The 16,590-nt window shown below is 44.8% G+C and overlaps 4 protein-coding genes and 1 long non-coding RNA gene across 5 annotated transcripts; 4 read left to right on the top strand and 1 right to left on the bottom strand.

The window, feature by feature from the left end:
- The first annotated feature begins 4,880 nt into the window (after positions 1–4,880).
- LOC117183670 (uncharacterized) lies at positions 4,881–5,433 on the top strand. The gene is made up of 2 exons (XR_004468807.1): positions 4,881–5,023; positions 5,079–5,433. It is a non-coding gene; the product is annotated as an uncharacterized lncRNA (long non-coding RNA).
- A 726-nt stretch (positions 5,434–6,159) lies between these two features.
- Positions 6,160–6,795, top strand: Obp56d (Odorant-binding protein 56d). Its single transcript, XM_001361401.4, has 2 exons — positions 6,160–6,271; positions 6,336–6,795. The coding sequence occupies exons 1-2, from the start codon at positions 6,224–6,226 to the stop codon at positions 6,681–6,683; spliced, it is 396 nt and encodes a 131-aa protein (XP_001361438.4). The 5' UTR covers positions 6,160–6,223; the 3' UTR covers positions 6,684–6,795.
- Positions 6,796–9,015: 2,220 nt separating this feature from the next.
- Obp56c (Odorant-binding protein 56c) lies at positions 9,016–9,998 on the top strand. The gene is made up of 2 exons (XM_002138676.3): positions 9,016–9,157; positions 9,225–9,998. The coding sequence occupies exons 1-2, from the start codon at positions 9,089–9,091 to the stop codon at positions 9,861–9,863; spliced, it is 708 nt and encodes a 235-aa protein (XP_002138712.2). The 5' UTR covers positions 9,016–9,088; the 3' UTR covers positions 9,864–9,998.
- A 971-nt stretch (positions 9,999–10,969) lies between these two features.
- Obp56b (Odorant-binding protein 56b) lies at positions 10,970–11,577 on the top strand. Its single transcript, XM_001361400.4, has 2 exons — positions 10,970–11,090; positions 11,157–11,577. The coding sequence occupies exons 1-2, from the start codon at positions 11,028–11,030 to the stop codon at positions 11,508–11,510; spliced, it is 417 nt and encodes a 138-aa protein (XP_001361437.2). The 5' UTR covers positions 10,970–11,027; the 3' UTR covers positions 11,511–11,577.
- A 109-nt stretch (positions 11,578–11,686) lies between these two features.
- Positions 11,687–12,360, bottom strand: Obp56a (Odorant-binding protein 56a). The gene is made up of 2 exons (XM_001361399.4): positions 12,204–12,360; positions 11,687–12,135 (listed from the first exon to the last, which is right to left on the bottom strand). Exons 1-2 carry the CDS (start codon positions 12,261–12,263, stop codon positions 11,782–11,784), a joined length of 414 nt encoding a protein of 137 aa, XP_001361436.2. The 5' UTR covers positions 12,264–12,360; the 3' UTR covers positions 11,687–11,781.
- Between the last annotated feature and the right edge of the window lie 4,230 nt (positions 12,361–16,590).

Genomic DNA, 16,590 nt, shown 5'->3' with positions numbered 1-16,590 from the left:
TCATTCCAAAATCACTGCTCTTCTGACTGCTGCTGTAAATCTAAAATTAACAAAGCTCACTTATCTCTAATTGCAGCATCTAGGCCGAGATGCAGCTCGGGAGATAGCTTTTGATAGTTGTAGTGCAACAGATCTACTGCTTCGGATTCCGATGTGGAGTGGGAGCTGGAGTGGGAGCTGGAGTGGAAGCTGGAGTGGGAGCTGGAGTGAAGCGGAGCTGTGGAAAGTTTTGGCACAGTCATTTTCCGGGAAAAGCTCTTTTTAATTAATTTAATGACTGGCTGATGTATTTGCATATTGAAGTGCACGTGGAGAGAACTTGACGCACGTGGACAGATAATCAACTCTTTTGTTGCAATTGCAAATTAAACAGAGTTTCTCTCGGGGCAGGCTTGGGCGAAAGCCTGTTGTGTGTGGGCATGGGGTGTGGGATCTGTGTACTCCAGGTACAGTGCGTCATTACCACTAATTATTTTAACAGAAAGCAGTAGGCAGCAGCCGTACTGCACTGCCTGCCCCAAGGTGATTACAATTTGACAAGGAATCCCAAAATATTACCCTGTTCCCTGCAAAAATCCCCTGTAATTTATGGTGAAACAGCCTTTTGCCAGTAGCATGCCCCAATCCGGATATCTTATCAGAAATTCCGGCCATAACTCACAACAAAAATTCTGCCCGGCGAGGAGATGGTAAATGAATGGCAAGATGCGCATTGTTCTAGGAAGCCAACGCCCCTCGGGCGTTGCAACACTTTCTGATTGCATTAGCTGCTGCTTACAATATTATTTTGGGGCAACTTTCTATCCTCGGCGCCAGAACGTAAATGGAATATCTTATGCAATTTATTTTGATCAATTTGCACGTCGCAGTGGCACAGCGCCTAAATATTCTCGGGGTGTTGTTGATGCACTCGTGCGTGCCCCAGAATGGTAATTTCGAAATGGGACTCACAGGATCCTGCTCGTTCCAGGGCAACGAAATAAGAGACTAATTTTGAAACAATAATTGCGTTGAATCTTCCTTAATCCAGACAGTTTTTGCTGAGAAAGTTTTGGAAAGTGGAGACTCAGGAAATGGAAAGGGCATAGGCACCTGTAAGTGTTACTCTCAGGAGCCTATCTATTAATATTATATCTGTATCGTTATATTATATTAAAAAATAAATAATACGTTTATAATGTGAAATCTGATATTAGTTTTTCATTCAACCATTATCCGTGGGTGCCTAATGGAAAACAGTTCAACCATGCGTGGGATAAGTCGTCTCAACTTTGTCTTTGACCTTCTATAGAGGCGGGCTCTGGGAAATATGTAGATATATAAGGAACCCATTGGCAGAGCCCACCTCATTACACACTAAAAAACGCAATCGACCATCAAATTACAAAGCAAATAAAATGCAAATAGGTTTTTTCTTTTTCCTTCTCTGGTGTGGGGTTGTGTTTTTCCGAGTGTAAGTACGTATTTTTCTAGCATCCCACGAACGGAGCCGGTTCCAATTTCATGCAGCTGACCACGGACCCTGTCCCTGTCCCTGTCCCTGTCCCAGTCCCTGTCCCTGCCCCCGACCTGGCAGGCACTGTAATTGTAATGGCTGAGTCGCCGGATTGGAGTGGATTAAACAATTTCCACATTTAACATGGCGCATCTTTAACCTTTGCCACAATATATTGTATTTTCGGGGATGTCTTCTTGTCTTCCCGCTATTGTGCTGCTGTCCCCGGGACGGACCCGCGTGTGCGGCTTAATTTTGGTGCCGGCGATAAGAATTTTTAGCGACGTTGTCATTTGGGGGCTTTGGCTTTTACGAGTCGACACAAAGGACGCATATCCTCGTTGGTGTGCGTCTAATTAGATGCTTTACCTAATTAGTCGGTTTTATGTGAGACTCTTTATGCCCTTGGCTTACCTTTCGGTCGTAGCCGGGATTTGCTGGGTCCTCAGCCGTATTTCAGTCCAGAAGATCCCGCCCTGTCGATATGTGCCAAGCGGATGACTTAGCGGTGGGGGCAGTCGATTCAGAAGCTGCTTCGGTAGGAGCTGAGAATGTTATAAACTTTAACGCTTATTAAAAATTCCGAGCGCCCAGGAAAATATCCACAGTGCCATGACAATAATGTGAACTAAAGCAGCGCATTTTCTGCTGATTTTCGCAGCTTGAGATTTTCCATTTACCCATCAGCCGGCGACGCTTCCCTGGGCTGCCTCCAGCTTCCTCAGCGTCTCGTCTCGCTCCTCCACACTGTTGTATTTTTCAATTTCTTACAGAACGGGGACTGCATTCCTTCACCTGACTGTCTTTGATGCGTTAGATGACAGCCAGAGCAACAGCGGCAGCAATCTGCTGCCGGGCTCCCATATGAACTCCCATTTGGACTCCGCTGGAACTTGGATGGGAGAATGGGATGTCGCCCCCTCAACCGAATTGAACTTGTCACAAAAGAATTCATTTTGCAGCGTTTGGAATTTCCCCTTGCTGTTGTAGAGGGGGAGAAAATGTGCGTGCAAAAGCTTTGTGAGCTTTGCTTGCTTGGCCTCTGACTCGGGGGTTCGGATTCTTATTCTGCTCTGGTTTGTCAGGGCCTGTGTCCGGGATACCTCCTTACCCTCCACTTCATCGGTTCTGGCTTCGATAACTGGAATTCAATAAATATTACTAAAACACTCGCATACGCCTCCGACCTTTCGTTCGGCCTTTTCTTTTTCGCTGCCACATTTTCCTTTGTGCGTTTATACGGAAGAAGTAGCAGATGCCGAGCCAAAGGCGGACATTTTCACATAATTTCTCCCCTTTGGGATCCATTTTTAGTGTCACCCCTGCCCCCACCATCACCATCCCCATACCCAGCCCCATCCTAGAATACCATTAACTTCCAGAGGGTGAGTACATTTTGGCTTATTTTATGACGCGTTTTGTTACCAAAACGAAAATTTTTGGTAATACCAAAGACATTTAATTGCCTAATTGTTTTGTTTTTGGCATTTTATTGCAGTATGGACTGGTTTTTATGGAGAACAGGACCGAGCAGAGCACGCCATTTTTTTATGGCTTAATTACTTAAATGCGTTTTATTTTGCATGCGACGGCCATAATCATAAACAAATTATAGAAGTGGAAATTGTGATATCTGCCACTGCGTCTCTTGCAAATGCTCTGAGGGAGTTGGTACTCCTAGTTTACAGACGAGATCGGAGCAAAAAGATTTCAGAATGACATATAGAGTTGATCGTTTGCCCCCTATTTACACAGGTTTTTCTCTCCTCCATTCCTTTAGTGTTCTTTGCTGTTGCTGGTAGCGGTTCTTCTCCATTCCGGACCATTGCGAAATGTTGTTACAGAATTTTCGGTCTAATTGTGGATCACAGCCCCGGCCAAGGACGGCCCTTATTCATCGCTTTCCCTATGTGCACCCCATTCCCAGCCCCTTCTGTCCTATTTAGGGTTGGCTTTGGTTTCCTTTCTCATCTTTTATTTTATAATTTTTTTTGTGAAATTAATGCCGCAAACACTAATTAATTGCGCAGGTGTTGCAGCTGTTACTGTTGTTTTTTGTGGGTGTCGGTCGGTGGGTGTCAGTGGGTGTCGTCCGGTGCTGCTGTTGTTATTCCATGGGATAAGCCTAATTGAATTTCTGTAGGTTTTTGCTACGCTTGCGGATTCGCCTGATGGTCCGCAGAGGAGAGGGGATAGGGGAGAGCTCGAATACCGTTGATTTTGTATATAATTAATTACAAAACTGCCGCTAAAGGGTGCAGAATGCATGTATTATCTTTAAACAATTAATTTTTAACAGCCAATAGTGTTCGTAGAGTAAAAAGCATATCTGAAATGTAATAGCTGGCGGTTCCTTTTAAAAAAGAAGCTTCAATAGCATTTATGCTTTGATCAGGCCGATCAGCTATCTCGAAATGTGTCCTTTCTTTAGGTACCTTCTGGGCTTAGCAGCTCCCACGAGGTTGAGCGTAATCAAATTCACGCTTTTTGTTTTATTTAATTGTTTTTATTTTTAATTGCTCATAGTTAATAAGTTGACTTTTACGACTGGCCCTGAGAGCACGAAAAATTTGCATATGGCTGGGGGGATAGCACCGAGGAGGGCAGAGCTTTTCGCTTTAGGTCGGGATTGGGATTGGGGTCGGTCGGGGACTCTGGTGATGGCAGCTCCTTCAACGGTCGACGGCATTATTATAATGTCAACGTAATGTTGTCGTCAAATAGTTTTTCGCGTGACATTTGCATTTCAGTTCAGTTCAGTTCGGTTGGGTTAGGTTGGGTAGACGCGGGGGCCCTGGGGTCCGATGACATTTCATTAGCCTCCCAGTTCTTTGTTCGGGCACATAATAACGTGTGCCATTGTTTTTCATTGTCGTTTTATGTGCTGTTTATATTTTTATGGCATGCCATATAGTATTTAATATTTATATTATATATGAGCGGCATGCGACGCCTCCCCCGCCCCATCCCACCATCCCACCAGCCCTATCATGTCTCCGATAAAACAGTTTTATTCCCTTCCAGTCCCCCAATGGGGGAGCTCTCAGTTCGAGCAGAAATCAAACTACTTGAGGAGTCCCCGGATCGTCGTAGACTCCATTCGTGTTTGCTACTAGTATTGTCTATAAATCTACGGAAGGCTCCCTCAGCCGCAACAACAAACACGTTGACATTATGAATTTATTACTATTTAAATATTTTATTTCTGCTAGGGCCATGGCAGGCGACGATGGGCCCCAATAATCGCTCTGACATTTTGTTTTGCCTGGCGTGCGTATCTATTTACGAGTTTGTGCGGGCAAGTTTTGTCTCCAAAGTTAAGGAGCGGAGGAGCCCATCCAAGACACAGGTACACTCATAGAGTTTGAGTAGGTCATGAATTATCGATGCTGTCAGCAGTAAATATTTGTAATATAAGCGATCAAAAGTTCTTCTTCGCACGTGAGCATCCAGAAAAGTCCAAGCAAACTTTAGGGCAGAGCTCTACTCAAACTGTTAGTGATAATTTATTGTTATACTAAATATTATGTATGTACATATGATATCAGCCACTCATCCGAATGTCACTTTAATTACTAATCAGGTAGCTTCGTTTGTATATACTTCGGGCCAATCAGCAAACCAGTTCAATGTTTGGACTTGAGATTCGAAACTCTGTTAGACTTTGGCACTGGCACTGGGCTACAAGATTTGGCCTCATCAAAGCCGGAGAGAAGAAAGAAAGAAACCGATTGTTCCAAGACAATTTGGAAAACCGGTATTATGGAGCCAGATAGAACAAACACTTTAGCTGCAGATATTCTGAGAAACCCAATTCAAGTGCAGGCCACAGGGGCTTGGCAGATTTATTCACAATTGAGTATTTATTTCTTCGTATTTGTACATTAATATTTTGTATGATTCATAATTTATAATAATTTATTAATATTTTATATGAATACTGTAATGTGCTATTGATATTTTGGAGAAGTCAAGGAAATGACTAGACTTTGACACTCTTAAGGGAGTCGGAAAAAATAATGTCGGTATAGAAAGCCCTGCCCACAAAATAAGACATTTTTCTAAGTTCTAAATTATTTTTTTTCTTATTCTTTTCGCTAATATTCTAAGATTCTAAGACATAAACGCGGGCCGAAATTTGGATCAAGTTGAAGGTTTTGTATTCATTAGTTCAGCAAATTGGTTGACGCTTGGATGAGCGCTGGTCCTCTCCGAAAAAAGTAGATTTATTTAATCGGTAGCCAAGTCTGAAATCAATATTAGCACTTACATTATGCAAATCAAATTACCCCGACCTTATAATGAGCACGAGTGTCGATCATTAAAGCCAATTAGCAGTACAATGGAAATCGTAACTGGACGCGACGCGCTGAATAATTGCAGGGGACCTAGTATATCGAGTGGACTTTAAGCCAGACTGGAAAACAGGTGACTCAGTCCAGGTAATCAGCGATCGGAGGAACCAGGCGCGGATCTGAAACAATGCGAAAAAATCGAGAGAGAGAATCATTAAGCCTCGATTAAAAATAAACTATAAGAGATACATTAGCCAGTGCGCGTATATAGGGTACAATGTGGTCAGCGGAGTAGAGCGAACACAAAAAGCGATAATAAAAGCACAAGTCAGACAAGCGGTATGCAAAATCATATAAAAGCTAGTGGCCGGCCGAGTGGAGCCAACAGTTCCGATACCAAAGGTTTTCCGACACCATCATCTCGATCAGCACAATGAAGCTCCTGATTGTCCTCTCCGCCCTGGTGGCTCTCGCCGTCGCTGTGAGTACCGGCGATCCTTTCCTTTGGACTGCAGATGTAACTACGAATCTCCTTCTCCTTGCAGGACCTGCAGCTCTCGGATGAGCAGAAGGCCGCGGCACACGCCAACGGGGCGCTGTGCATCCAGCAGGAGGGCATCACCAAGGAGCAGGCTCTGGCCCTGCGGGCCGGCAACTTCGAGGACAGCGATCCCAAGGTCAAGTGTTTCGCAAACTGCTTCCTGGAGAAGTCTGGTTTTCTGGCCGATGGCCAGATCAAGCCCGATGTAGTTTTGGCCAAGCTTGGTCCCCTGGCCGGCGAGGACACTGTCAAGGCTGTCCAGGCCAAGTGCGACTCCCTGAAGGGGTCCGACAACTGTGACACAGCCTTCCAGCTGTACCAGTGCTACCACAAGCACCACAGCCAGATCTAGGTCCACTCTCAGTAGGACCTTCAAATGTATTATGTGCAAGAATGTATCTGTGAATTGTTAAGCACTTGTTCTTCCAACCAAAGTAAATGTAAAACGTCAAAGGTATAATTAATGGAATGCTTTACAGATTCTTAGACCTCTTCCGAACCCAATTTCAGAGCTATCGAAATTTATATAAACTTTGGCATCACCTCAGACATCAGATATCAGCCCAGCCCCTGCCTTTGCCTTTGCGCATCTCAAAGGAAAATAAAAATTTTCTAAATTCTTATATACATATACATAATTACTTATGCATATTTGACTTGTCATTGGATGCTCCACTGTACGAGTATGAGCCATTTGCATAACAGTGGGCCATCATTAGAGCCCACTGTCAGACCGTCGTCAGGGGGCTTAAGTCCTTGGGCGGGGTGGCCGATCCCCAAGGCATTTGCACGCTCATGTACGAGCGTATTGCATAAATATTGATGAGCGGCACCCGGCAAACTTTATACCACAAAAGACCTTAAAGGAGGCATACGAGGAGGCGTAATATCCGAACAAATGATTCGGACAGAGCAGCAAGGGCTGGGCTGGGCTGTGCCGGGACGGCTTTTTAAAGGCCCAAATCCAATTAACAAATCATTAAACATTCATTGAGCACGTGTCGCAATTGCAGTCACCAGTTAAGCTCGGATCCGTTGGGTTGAGTTGGGCTTAGGTCAGGTGGGCTGTTGCCGCCGTTTGTTGTTGTTGGGGTTGCCGGTTCGCACGTTAGGGACAATTGCTTTGGGGAATTTGGAGCAGAGCCATTAGCTCGTGGGATGTACTGAACAGACGCCGGACTGGCTGGACTTGGCGTCTATAATTCATTTTGTCACTCCCTGCTCCGTCTGGCTGGATCTCGACAGCGGGAATGGCAGGAATAGCAGGGATGGCAGGGTTGGCAGGGATGTCAGGGGGATGGGCCTGTCATGTCACTTCCATTTAGCATCCGTTTCAGTTGCAGTTGTCCGCACAAGAGCTTCGGCATAATCAGTGATGCGTTTACTAATGTCTATTAAAAAGGCAGCAGTCCTCACCATCTCGCCCACTCTCCTTCAACTCTCCGGCTAATGCATTTAAGTAGACAGCTCCTGGTCCCGTCGCTGTTTCTGTCCCTGTCCCTGTCCCGGCGGCTTGTCAAAGAAACCAACACGCGTGATATCCTCCTTGGATGCTGGTCCGGTATACACACACACACACAGATGCGGTGTGGGTCCTGTGCTTCGTGATCCGTGGACGCTGCCAAAGGGACAAACACATTGATGGCTTGACTTGGCCTTTGTCTTGAGCGACAGACTTTTCTCTTGCTTGGCCTGTCTCCGTCTCTTCCTCTGCCTTGTCCTGTTCCTGCCACATTTCTTTCAATGGAAGAGCAAAGAAATGATTCGCTTCAATGGGGTTGGTGTGGGTGGCTGGATTGGGCGGGAGTGGGAGTAGGAGTGGATGTGGGGCTGTTAGCCTGCGGTTCTCGCATTAATGTAATTTAATTTTATAATAAAAACTACGCTGTGGGGTGTACGACTCAGTATTGGCTCTGTCTTTCTTGAGTCTTTCTCTCTTTGATCTTAGAGTCCAATATGTTTCAGGGTTAGTGCGAGTAATGTTGTTCCTGTGCCTGACTCCTGATTATCAGCACAAGTCTGTTATTAAGTTCATCAATTAGATGTGGTCTTTGAAGACATTTAAAAGGTGGAAAGGCAGGTAAGGGTAAGGCAGGAAGAAGGACTGGCAATCAACAAAGACTTCTAGTCATCGGAAAAACTCTCCAGACACATCATTATTGTACATGTGTATATGGCAAACAGTGTAGAATAAACTTTCGATCCATCGGCATATATGTCTACATAGAGATTTTAATAGCTTTTGTCGACCTTTTCTAAACAGTTTTATGGGGGCAGGGCACGCGATTGGCTTCTTGTTGATTCATCTGCCAAATTGAGCATGAACTTTTTTGCACAGATCGGTTTGCTCTGTTGTCATTTCACAAATCGATTATAGAGGCCATTAAACGGGGCCAAAAAAATATGACAAATATGTACATATGTTCTGGGCCAACGCTAATGGGAGTTCTCATATGCAAATGGGTGCTTTGACTGCGCACTGAGGCGTGGCCCGATTCGGTTCTGGATCTGCAAACGTATAATTACTGGAAACGACCATCAGTTGAGGGCGCGATCCATTAAAGATCTGTCAGATCGGCCAGTGAGGCGTTAAAATGGTTTGCAGATCGCTCCGATCGCTCCGATCGCCGTCGATTGAACTGCAATTAAAATGGGCAATTACCGGCAGATGATCCCTGGAAGGGAGCTCTATAAAAGCAGCCGACTCGATGGCCAGAGTGAAGTTTCCAGTGGGAGTGACAACGGGAGACCAATTCAATGTTTTTTCGGAACCAATTTCTGTTTCTGCTGTGCCTGGGCCTCAGCGATCTGCTGCCACTGGCATGGGTAATACAAATCGCGGCTCAGAGAGAAATTTCAAGAGTACCAGGGTTCTATTCCATCCATTTCATAGAGCCGATCGCTGACTGTCACGCTAAACATGTCCCTGACCCGTTCCGTGGACGAGGACGAGAAGAATCCAATGAAAGGAACGCTCACCGAGGACATGCTGCAGTCGTGCATCCGCAGGACAGAGATCTCCATGTCGCAGCTGAAGCTCTTCCACATGAGCCTCCTGAACACCGACTACAACAACGAGAATGACGTGGTGCCCCCCATACCCCTAGGCGAGAACAGTCTGCCAGACTCGGAGTACGGCATCAGTTCGCAGATGCCATACCTTGACATCAAGGGCAATGAGCCGCTACAGTGCTTCGTGAGCTGCCTGTACGAGAATATAGACGTCTACCGATACAATATCCTGCTGGAGCATGCCTTCCGTCAACAGGTACAGACCATGCTGCAGAAGGAGAAGCCAGCGGTCAAGGAATGCAGCGACCTCCAGGGCCGCACCCGATGCGAGGCGGCCTACAAGCTGCACCTCTGCTACAATCACCTGAAGACCCTGGAGGCGGAGCAGCGAATCAGGGATATTATCGAGCGGAGCGAAATGGGGGAGGGTGATCTCGGCCTAGACGGCGAGAAGGACCCCGCCGGCGAAGTCATCGATGGCATTCAGCACTCCAATGAAGCCGAATCTAAGGAGGAATAAATCTTCAAACGTATCTACAGGGTATACTAGGGGTCTCTAATATTTAATCAGTTTGTTCTTACTTGTCCAAAGAAATAATCTCTTAACATTTCAGCCTGAAAAGCAGGTATATAAATATTATAAAAACGCTTGAGAAATTAAATAAAATGAAACAGACTTGCTTCGAAACTGACACTTTAAGATCCGAGCTCATTTTAAGATTGTTTAATAAAATATATACTGTATATGTTATATGTTATATTTTATACATATATCCAAACGATAGCCGCCATTTAGTGTATACTTTTCTGGTGATTCAATACGTTTTTCGTTCTCTATCAGAACCAGACAATAAAATTTTGCTTCTTTCAATCCCGTTAACCGATCGGTATATATAATATAAAAATCTATAATACTCAATTATATACATATGTACATACTATATACATTTGCACATCAGGAGAGGTCGTCTCCATCGTATATATAATACTTTTAGGGTTGAATATGTAAGGAATGCCTTATGGAGCTTTGAAGTATATTTTTGGGGCTTGGACTAGAAATCATTTTTGTGTAGAGTCCATGTAAAATTCGTGTAGTTACCTTCATGTGTTTTGGTTTATTTCTGATCTGCAATAAAAATTTAGAATTCTTTTAGTAGTAAATATTTTCAGGCTCGGCAAAGTTGACCCATAATACAAACACATGTATACAACAATGCTCCCAAGGATGGGGGGGAAGAGGGAGCAATGGCCGCAGGACTTTGATTGCTGTTTAATGATTCTGTCGCCAGAAGAAAAATAAAAAACCCAATCCTATATTGATTCATAGCTATATCCATATCGAGCTATATTTATTTATTTGCTATTTTTATAGCCAAGCAGCACTTAAATATATTAAAAACCCCCAACAGACACACAAACAATTAACAAAAAATAATCGAGACTTTAAAATTGCAACCATTGAAATTAAATAAAGCGAAAATTATAGCCACTGACCCGAAAGATTAATTCAAGCGATGATGATTACCAAGAAATGAAAACATTGGATTCTTTTTTAAATTGAATAATAGTGTGTTAATAACTAAATTGGTTTAATTTAGCGATAGAAAATGGCTCTGTCATCTACCTATTTAAGCCGCTTTGGGCGGACAAAATTTGGTTAGACAGAAGACGACATTCCATCGAGATGAACGCGAATTGTTTGGTGATAGCACTGATCCTTGGACTTGCTCTTTACGAGCCGGTGGCAGTGAGTACCCAAGCCTGAGTGATTGTCCTGGAATCATTTCTTCTATCTAAAGGCGTATCTTTACAGTCCCAGAGCGCCGCGGATCTGGCCGCCTTTAAGCAGAATCAGGAGTCCTGCATCAAGGAGCTGAAAATAGGAGCTGCCGAGGCTGCGCTGCTTACCACGGACAAAGAGGTGGCCAATCCCTCGGAGGCCGTCAAGTGCTACCACAGCTGCCTCTACAAAAAGTTGGGCATGCTCACCGCTGACTCCAAGCCCATCAACGACATGATCATGAAGTTCGCGCAGCTCCGCTTCAGCAGCCTGGCTAGCGATAAGGTCAAGGCTCTGCTGACCAGCTGTGGCGCCTCCAAGGCGGCCACCACCTGCGATTTCGTATACAACTTTGAGAGGTGTGTGGTGAAGGGAGCCAAGGCCTAAATAGTGTGCTGTCTCATGAGTAAATATCACATAATAAAGTATGTTTCGGTGCGCCGCTTTAAATGTATGTAAAATCATGCAAATCAAAATCTGGAAACTGGATGATGAGCTTTTTGAGCGCGGGTTTTTGTTCTGTTCAGGGCATTTCCCCCCACTTAAGATATCAAACAGGAAGGTTTCTCTGACAAATCGTGTATTCAAATAGTTATCTTATTCACTGCTCTACACAAACCAATCACTTTTTGCCAGAATTCATATTTTTTGATCTAGTTTAAGCCTTAGCTTGGGGCTTGAACTCCTCGAAGCACGCGTGCAGCTTGACTGCCCTATCACATTTGTTGTCACCTTCGATGGTGCGGCACTTGTCCAGGGCCGCCTTGGTCTTCTCCTCACCGATGAAGGAGCCCAGCTTCTCGAGGACAACGTCTTCCTGGATTTTGCCGTCCTTCAGGGTGCCGACCTTTTCGAAGAAGCAGTTGGCGAAGCACTTGATGTTCTCTGTGGGATTCTTGAAGTCCTTGGCCTTCACCTTGGCTTTCTCCTCCTCGGTCAGATTCAGTTCCTGGGAGCACTGCTCGCCATGCTGCTTGGCCAGAGCCTTCTGTTCGTCATTCAGGTCGAGGGGCTGCAATTGGATATTCAAATTTAATTTCTCAACTAAGAATGCGAGGAGTCTCTGGACTTCAGACTTACCGAGCCCAGGGCCAAAGCCACGAACACAGCACTCAAAGCGATCACAAAGTAGGAGTTCATATTTCGAATGACTTGCTAGAACGTTGGATGGGTTCTGATGCCAGTCTGGGCCGCGCTGGCGTCTTTTATACCCGAATCCACCGGTAATGAGAGCCGGTTTCTCTGTGCTTATGGCCCCCGGCAGTGATCCATCTAAGCCAGCTGATGATGGTTTCTGTTTTGGTTTAGGTTTTGTTTTGGTTTTGTTTGGTTTTGCCTCGACTCGTTCTTTTTTGCGATTCGCGAGGCTTGGCTTTGTTTGCCACATCTTGGTAAGTACTTTCATCGGTCTTTGGCCCGGGGCTACGCAGACTCCGACCAGGCCCAGGCCCAGGTCCAGGTCCATGAAAGCATGGTTCATTAAACCACAGTGCGCAAGACGGTCCGCGATGGGGAATCGAATCAATTATATAAATAGAACATAGACATGGCACAGACATGGAAGTGGTCTCAAGATCATAGGTCGGCTAGGAGTAGGAGTTGGCGATGGAGAGGAACAGGGAGAGGGAGTTGCTCTCTGTCGCTGTTCACTCATTATCGCGGCACTCTATCAACAGTCGCAACAGAAACTTTCCGCTGTGCCCCATTCCAGCTGCTGCTAAATCCCAATCCCAATCCCAGACCCACCGACAGCGCCCCGTTCCATTTTTGAACACTGAGTCGGAGAGTCAGCGAGTCAGCAAGTCAGATCCAGATATATATCGCAGTGGAGGTGTAGCTCTCGTATTGAAAGTTGAGACGCGCAAAAGGAGACAGACGACGGCAAAGTTTTTTCATTTGAATCCTATTATTTCATCGTAGTTGTAATCTTATTATCCACGAGATGACAGCAAAATGACATTTAGAAAATTTCACGCTGTGTGAAATGTAAAAAGAAAAAAAAACAGAACGGAAAAGCAAGCCACACCACAGAAAGGAGCAGATCCAACACGGGAATGCAAGAAAGTCAGCCAGGCAATGCGTATGGGCGGGCGGTGATGGACGGGAGGAGGGGTCGGTGTCGGCCCCCAGGACGGAGCTGGAGTTCCTGATTGGGACTGCGTACTGCGGTCACCTCCCCTCCACCTCTACCACTACCTCTGCCTCTCCGACTTGGCTTTATTCTTCGGGTTGGGCGTGTTTTTCACAAGTTTTCCACTGACGGCTGCTGCCTGTCGCTGCTTTCCTTTTAATTTCAATTCTGACATTTGTTTGTCTGCTGTCAAAATAAAGTAGCTTTGGCGCAAAAGAAATAAACCTTAAGATTGCGATTGAAAATGTTTCATCTCCTCTGACTCACACATCTTCCCCTTCCTCTTGCCCTTTCCAGCTGCGGTCGAAACTTTTCCCTCACGCAATAATAATAATAAACTAAAGCTTGTTTGACTTTTCTGGAAATTCTTTGAAATCCTCGTGTGGTAATCTTAATTCAATTTGCCTGCGGCAGGGACACTCGCCACGAATGACAAACTCTATGCCAGGCAAGATTGACGGTTCGTATTTGTCTAAGAGATCCAGTTTACGAAACCACAATTTTCTGAAACCTAAAAACTTTATCATAAAAGAGGAGTATTAAAAAAGATATTTTCGGATATTTTCTATAACAAGATGTTATATTTTTTGAGCTCTTTCTCTTTCAAGGAGCTGCAATGAAGTTGAGTTACGGATGACCTTTAATGCCTTCCACAGGATATTTGCTGGAGAGTTGAAAACCAAACTTGAAAAACATAATCAGTCTACGAAGTTGTGTGTACAACTCCCCCCTACTCGCTCCACCCTCTCTAGCTGGAAATTAAGTACAATTTTCATTTTAAATTAAGCTGCCAGAGCATCCCCAGCGCCCCACACAGCAGGCTCCCACTCAGCCACCAGCCACGAACCTCGAGCCAGCGCCATCCCACGGAAAACGCCGGCTCAGCTTTCGACGTCATTAATCACCACAGAGGCAGCAACAAGAGCAGAAATATCCCAGCCAAAGAGCATTTGTCAGAGTCTTTGGGTTACTTTTGCTCGGGGAAAAGCATTTTCTAATCGCTACCCCCCACTCACAAAAAAAAAAAAACAGAGTTGGAAAAAGTTGCGCCCAAATATCGGTCTGGGGAAGCACATGTCAGTGGGGATGTCTATGGGGAGGGCCCGCTGCCCAACTATGCGAGCCCCCCCAATGGCTGAGGCCCACCTGTCTGGGCTCCACTTTGTTGTTTTGTTTGGCGTATTTCTGCTAGAAAAATGGTCGCTAAATTTGCGTGAAAAGGCAAATAATTTGGAATTCCCGGGGGTTCTAAATAAGTAAATTTAAATTGCATTTGTATGCGTTCAAATTTGTGCTACTCCTTCCCTCCCTTTCTGCGGATCCACCAATGCGGAGGGGTGGGAGTTTTTGTGTGTTTTGGCCACAAGTTTTTGTTGCCTGCTGCTGCCGTTATAAATTTGCGTGTCAAAAGCGACGGGGTGACGGTGAAGGTTTTTCCGCTTTTTTTTGATGTTTCGCATACGGAAGGAAGCTCTTCCCACCCCTTAGTCCACAGCCCTCTGTTTGGGGCAAATGTTAATGTCCTTATCAGCGCTTTAGCATTTTTACATGTGTCCGCATTTGAAATATGCGGCAGTGGCAACTGTTTTTCTGGCACTTTGCATGCACCCAGAGTCGGATCCGGGCTCGGTCTTTGGCAGTAAGCTTATTTTTTTGCTTCTCCTGTTGCTGTTGCTGTTGCCGCTTCCGTTGCAGTTGATGTCAAGTGTCAGGGGTCGGACAGTTGATGTTATTTATTATAACGACAATTACACCAAATGTTGGCCAACAGTTCACGTGTTGGTCCTGTCAGCGGTCTCGCCAATAATTACATTTTCTGCAATTTCCTCAAATGGAAATTAGAAAATCGAAAGAGAACGGAGACAGAGCACAAGAGAAGAGCTTTTCATTGATATAATGTGAGTATTGTTATTCTGCCACACCCATACCTACACCCACACAACGCACACATGCCAATCTTTTCCAATTCCAGACGTCCACAAAGAAAGAGAGATTTCCCAGAATCCTTCGGCTCAATCGAATTCACCAAACCCCCCCGAAATCGGTGAAATTTGCTAATGTAATGATGCTTAAAAGTGTTTCAAAGAATTTCCTTTTGCCTGTTTATTTTTATTTAAATGCCAGCATGTGTGGACCCAATGGGGAGTATGTGTATTGCCAGAAGAAGTGTGTGGGGGCGTGTTTGATTGAATTGAAATGCTTTGCCAAAAAACTTCCATCCTCCTTGTCTCGCCCTTCCTTTCGCTGTTTTACATTCAATGGTGGCGGAAAGTTGCAAATAATTTGCCTAATGTATCCAGCTAGGAGCCGAAAGAACATTGATAGCCAGAGTGGACTCTGGGCTGGGGTTTGGGGCTGTGGCCGTAGGAACTCGTATCTATGATCACCTCATCTGCCAAAGTGCGGAGCGACGCGTCGCTGCGGGGCCTTCACACATAACGAGTTATACGAAGTAGAAGTTTTTATCGTGCCTATCGTTATACGAGTCAATTACTGCGGCTGTCTTCTTGCCCCCGCTTATCGTTGGCCATAAATCTGCTCCCCCCCCAACTACGTGACTGTGTGGCAGGGAAGTGAACATTCTAGGCAGGGGATTCACTTCCCGATCGGCATGGATGAGAGAAGCAAATCATGGAAAATAACCATCAAATATACCCAATTAACAACACACTGCTAAACTGTAACTTTTTCTTTCTGTCAGCTGGTTTAATGCCACAGTTAAAGTGTACTTAACTTCCCACTGGGTATATATGTACATACGGTATATTTAGCCTCCGAGTCGTGAACAGCCAGATTTAGGTGCAGATTACGATGAGTTAAATATTTACTGTTTTATAATTAAGTGTTCCAGATTCTAATATATGCTTACATCTATACAAACAGAAATTTATTCAGGTTCAAGATATTTTTAATTGAACTACAGATACGAGAGTTTGCTGGGCAATCATCTAGATTTCTGTGTGTACCTCTATCATTTAATTTGCACTGCAATTATTATAGAACTATTATGAAAAACCCCAATCATTGTGCTAATATGATTCATTTTCGTTTGAGATTTTTGGTGAAACCTTTAAAACGATTTATAAGTCGTAAAGTTTCGGTTTTCTGATAATTATCCCCATAATGCTCCCATGAAAATGTGATTTATAATGTTGCAACATCCATCTGGTTGCAGCGCCACTTCAACTATTCATTTAGAGCCACTCGAGCGTGTCGATACACAACCACTTGGAGTGAAAAGCCAGCCCGCCCGCCCCCTAAGTTCAATGCCATAAGTCTCCAGACTCTTCTGAGGTTCCCGTAGTTTTTTCTTTTTTGTTTTCTTTGCCCTCTGTG

The sequence above is a fragment of the Drosophila pseudoobscura genome, chromosome 3 (genome assembly GCF_009870125.1).
Source record: "Drosophila pseudoobscura strain MV-25-SWS-2005 chromosome 3, UCI_Dpse_MV25, whole genome shotgun sequence".
NCBI lineage: Eukaryota > Metazoa > Arthropoda > Insecta > Diptera > Drosophilidae > Drosophila > Drosophila pseudoobscura.
Note: the sequence above shows the minus strand (reverse complement) of the source record. Positions and strands in the feature narration are given on the sequence as shown.

Coding starts and splice junctions, on each gene's coding strand:
- Obp56a (XM_001361399.4), bottom strand. CDS start 12,263: ATGAACTCCTACTTTGTGATCGCTTTGAGTGCTGTGTTCGTGGCTTTG. Junction 12,136..12,203: donor TGGCTTTGGCCCTGGGCTCG/GTAAGTCTGAAG, acceptor ATCCAATTGCAG/CCCCTCGACCTGAATGACGA.
- Obp56b (XM_001361400.4), top strand. CDS start 11,028: ATGAACGCGAATTGTTTGGTGATAGCACTGATCCTTGGACTTGCTCTT. Junction 11,091..11,156: donor CTCTTTACGAGCCGGTGGCA/GTGAGTACCCAA, acceptor GTATCTTTACAG/TCCCAGAGCGCCGCGGATCT.
- Obp56c (XM_002138676.3), top strand. CDS start 9,089: ATGTTTTTTCGGAACCAATTTCTGTTTCTGCTGTGCCTGGGCCTCAGC. Junction 9,158..9,224: donor ATCTGCTGCCACTGGCATGG/GTAATACAAATC, acceptor TCCATTTCATAG/AGCCGATCGCTGACTGTCAC.
- Obp56d (XM_001361401.4), top strand. CDS start 6,224: ATGAAGCTCCTGATTGTCCTCTCCGCCCTGGTGGCTCTCGCCGTCGCT. Junction 6,272..6,335: donor TGGTGGCTCTCGCCGTCGCT/GTGAGTACCGGC, acceptor TTCTCCTTGCAG/GACCTGCAGCTCTCGGATGA.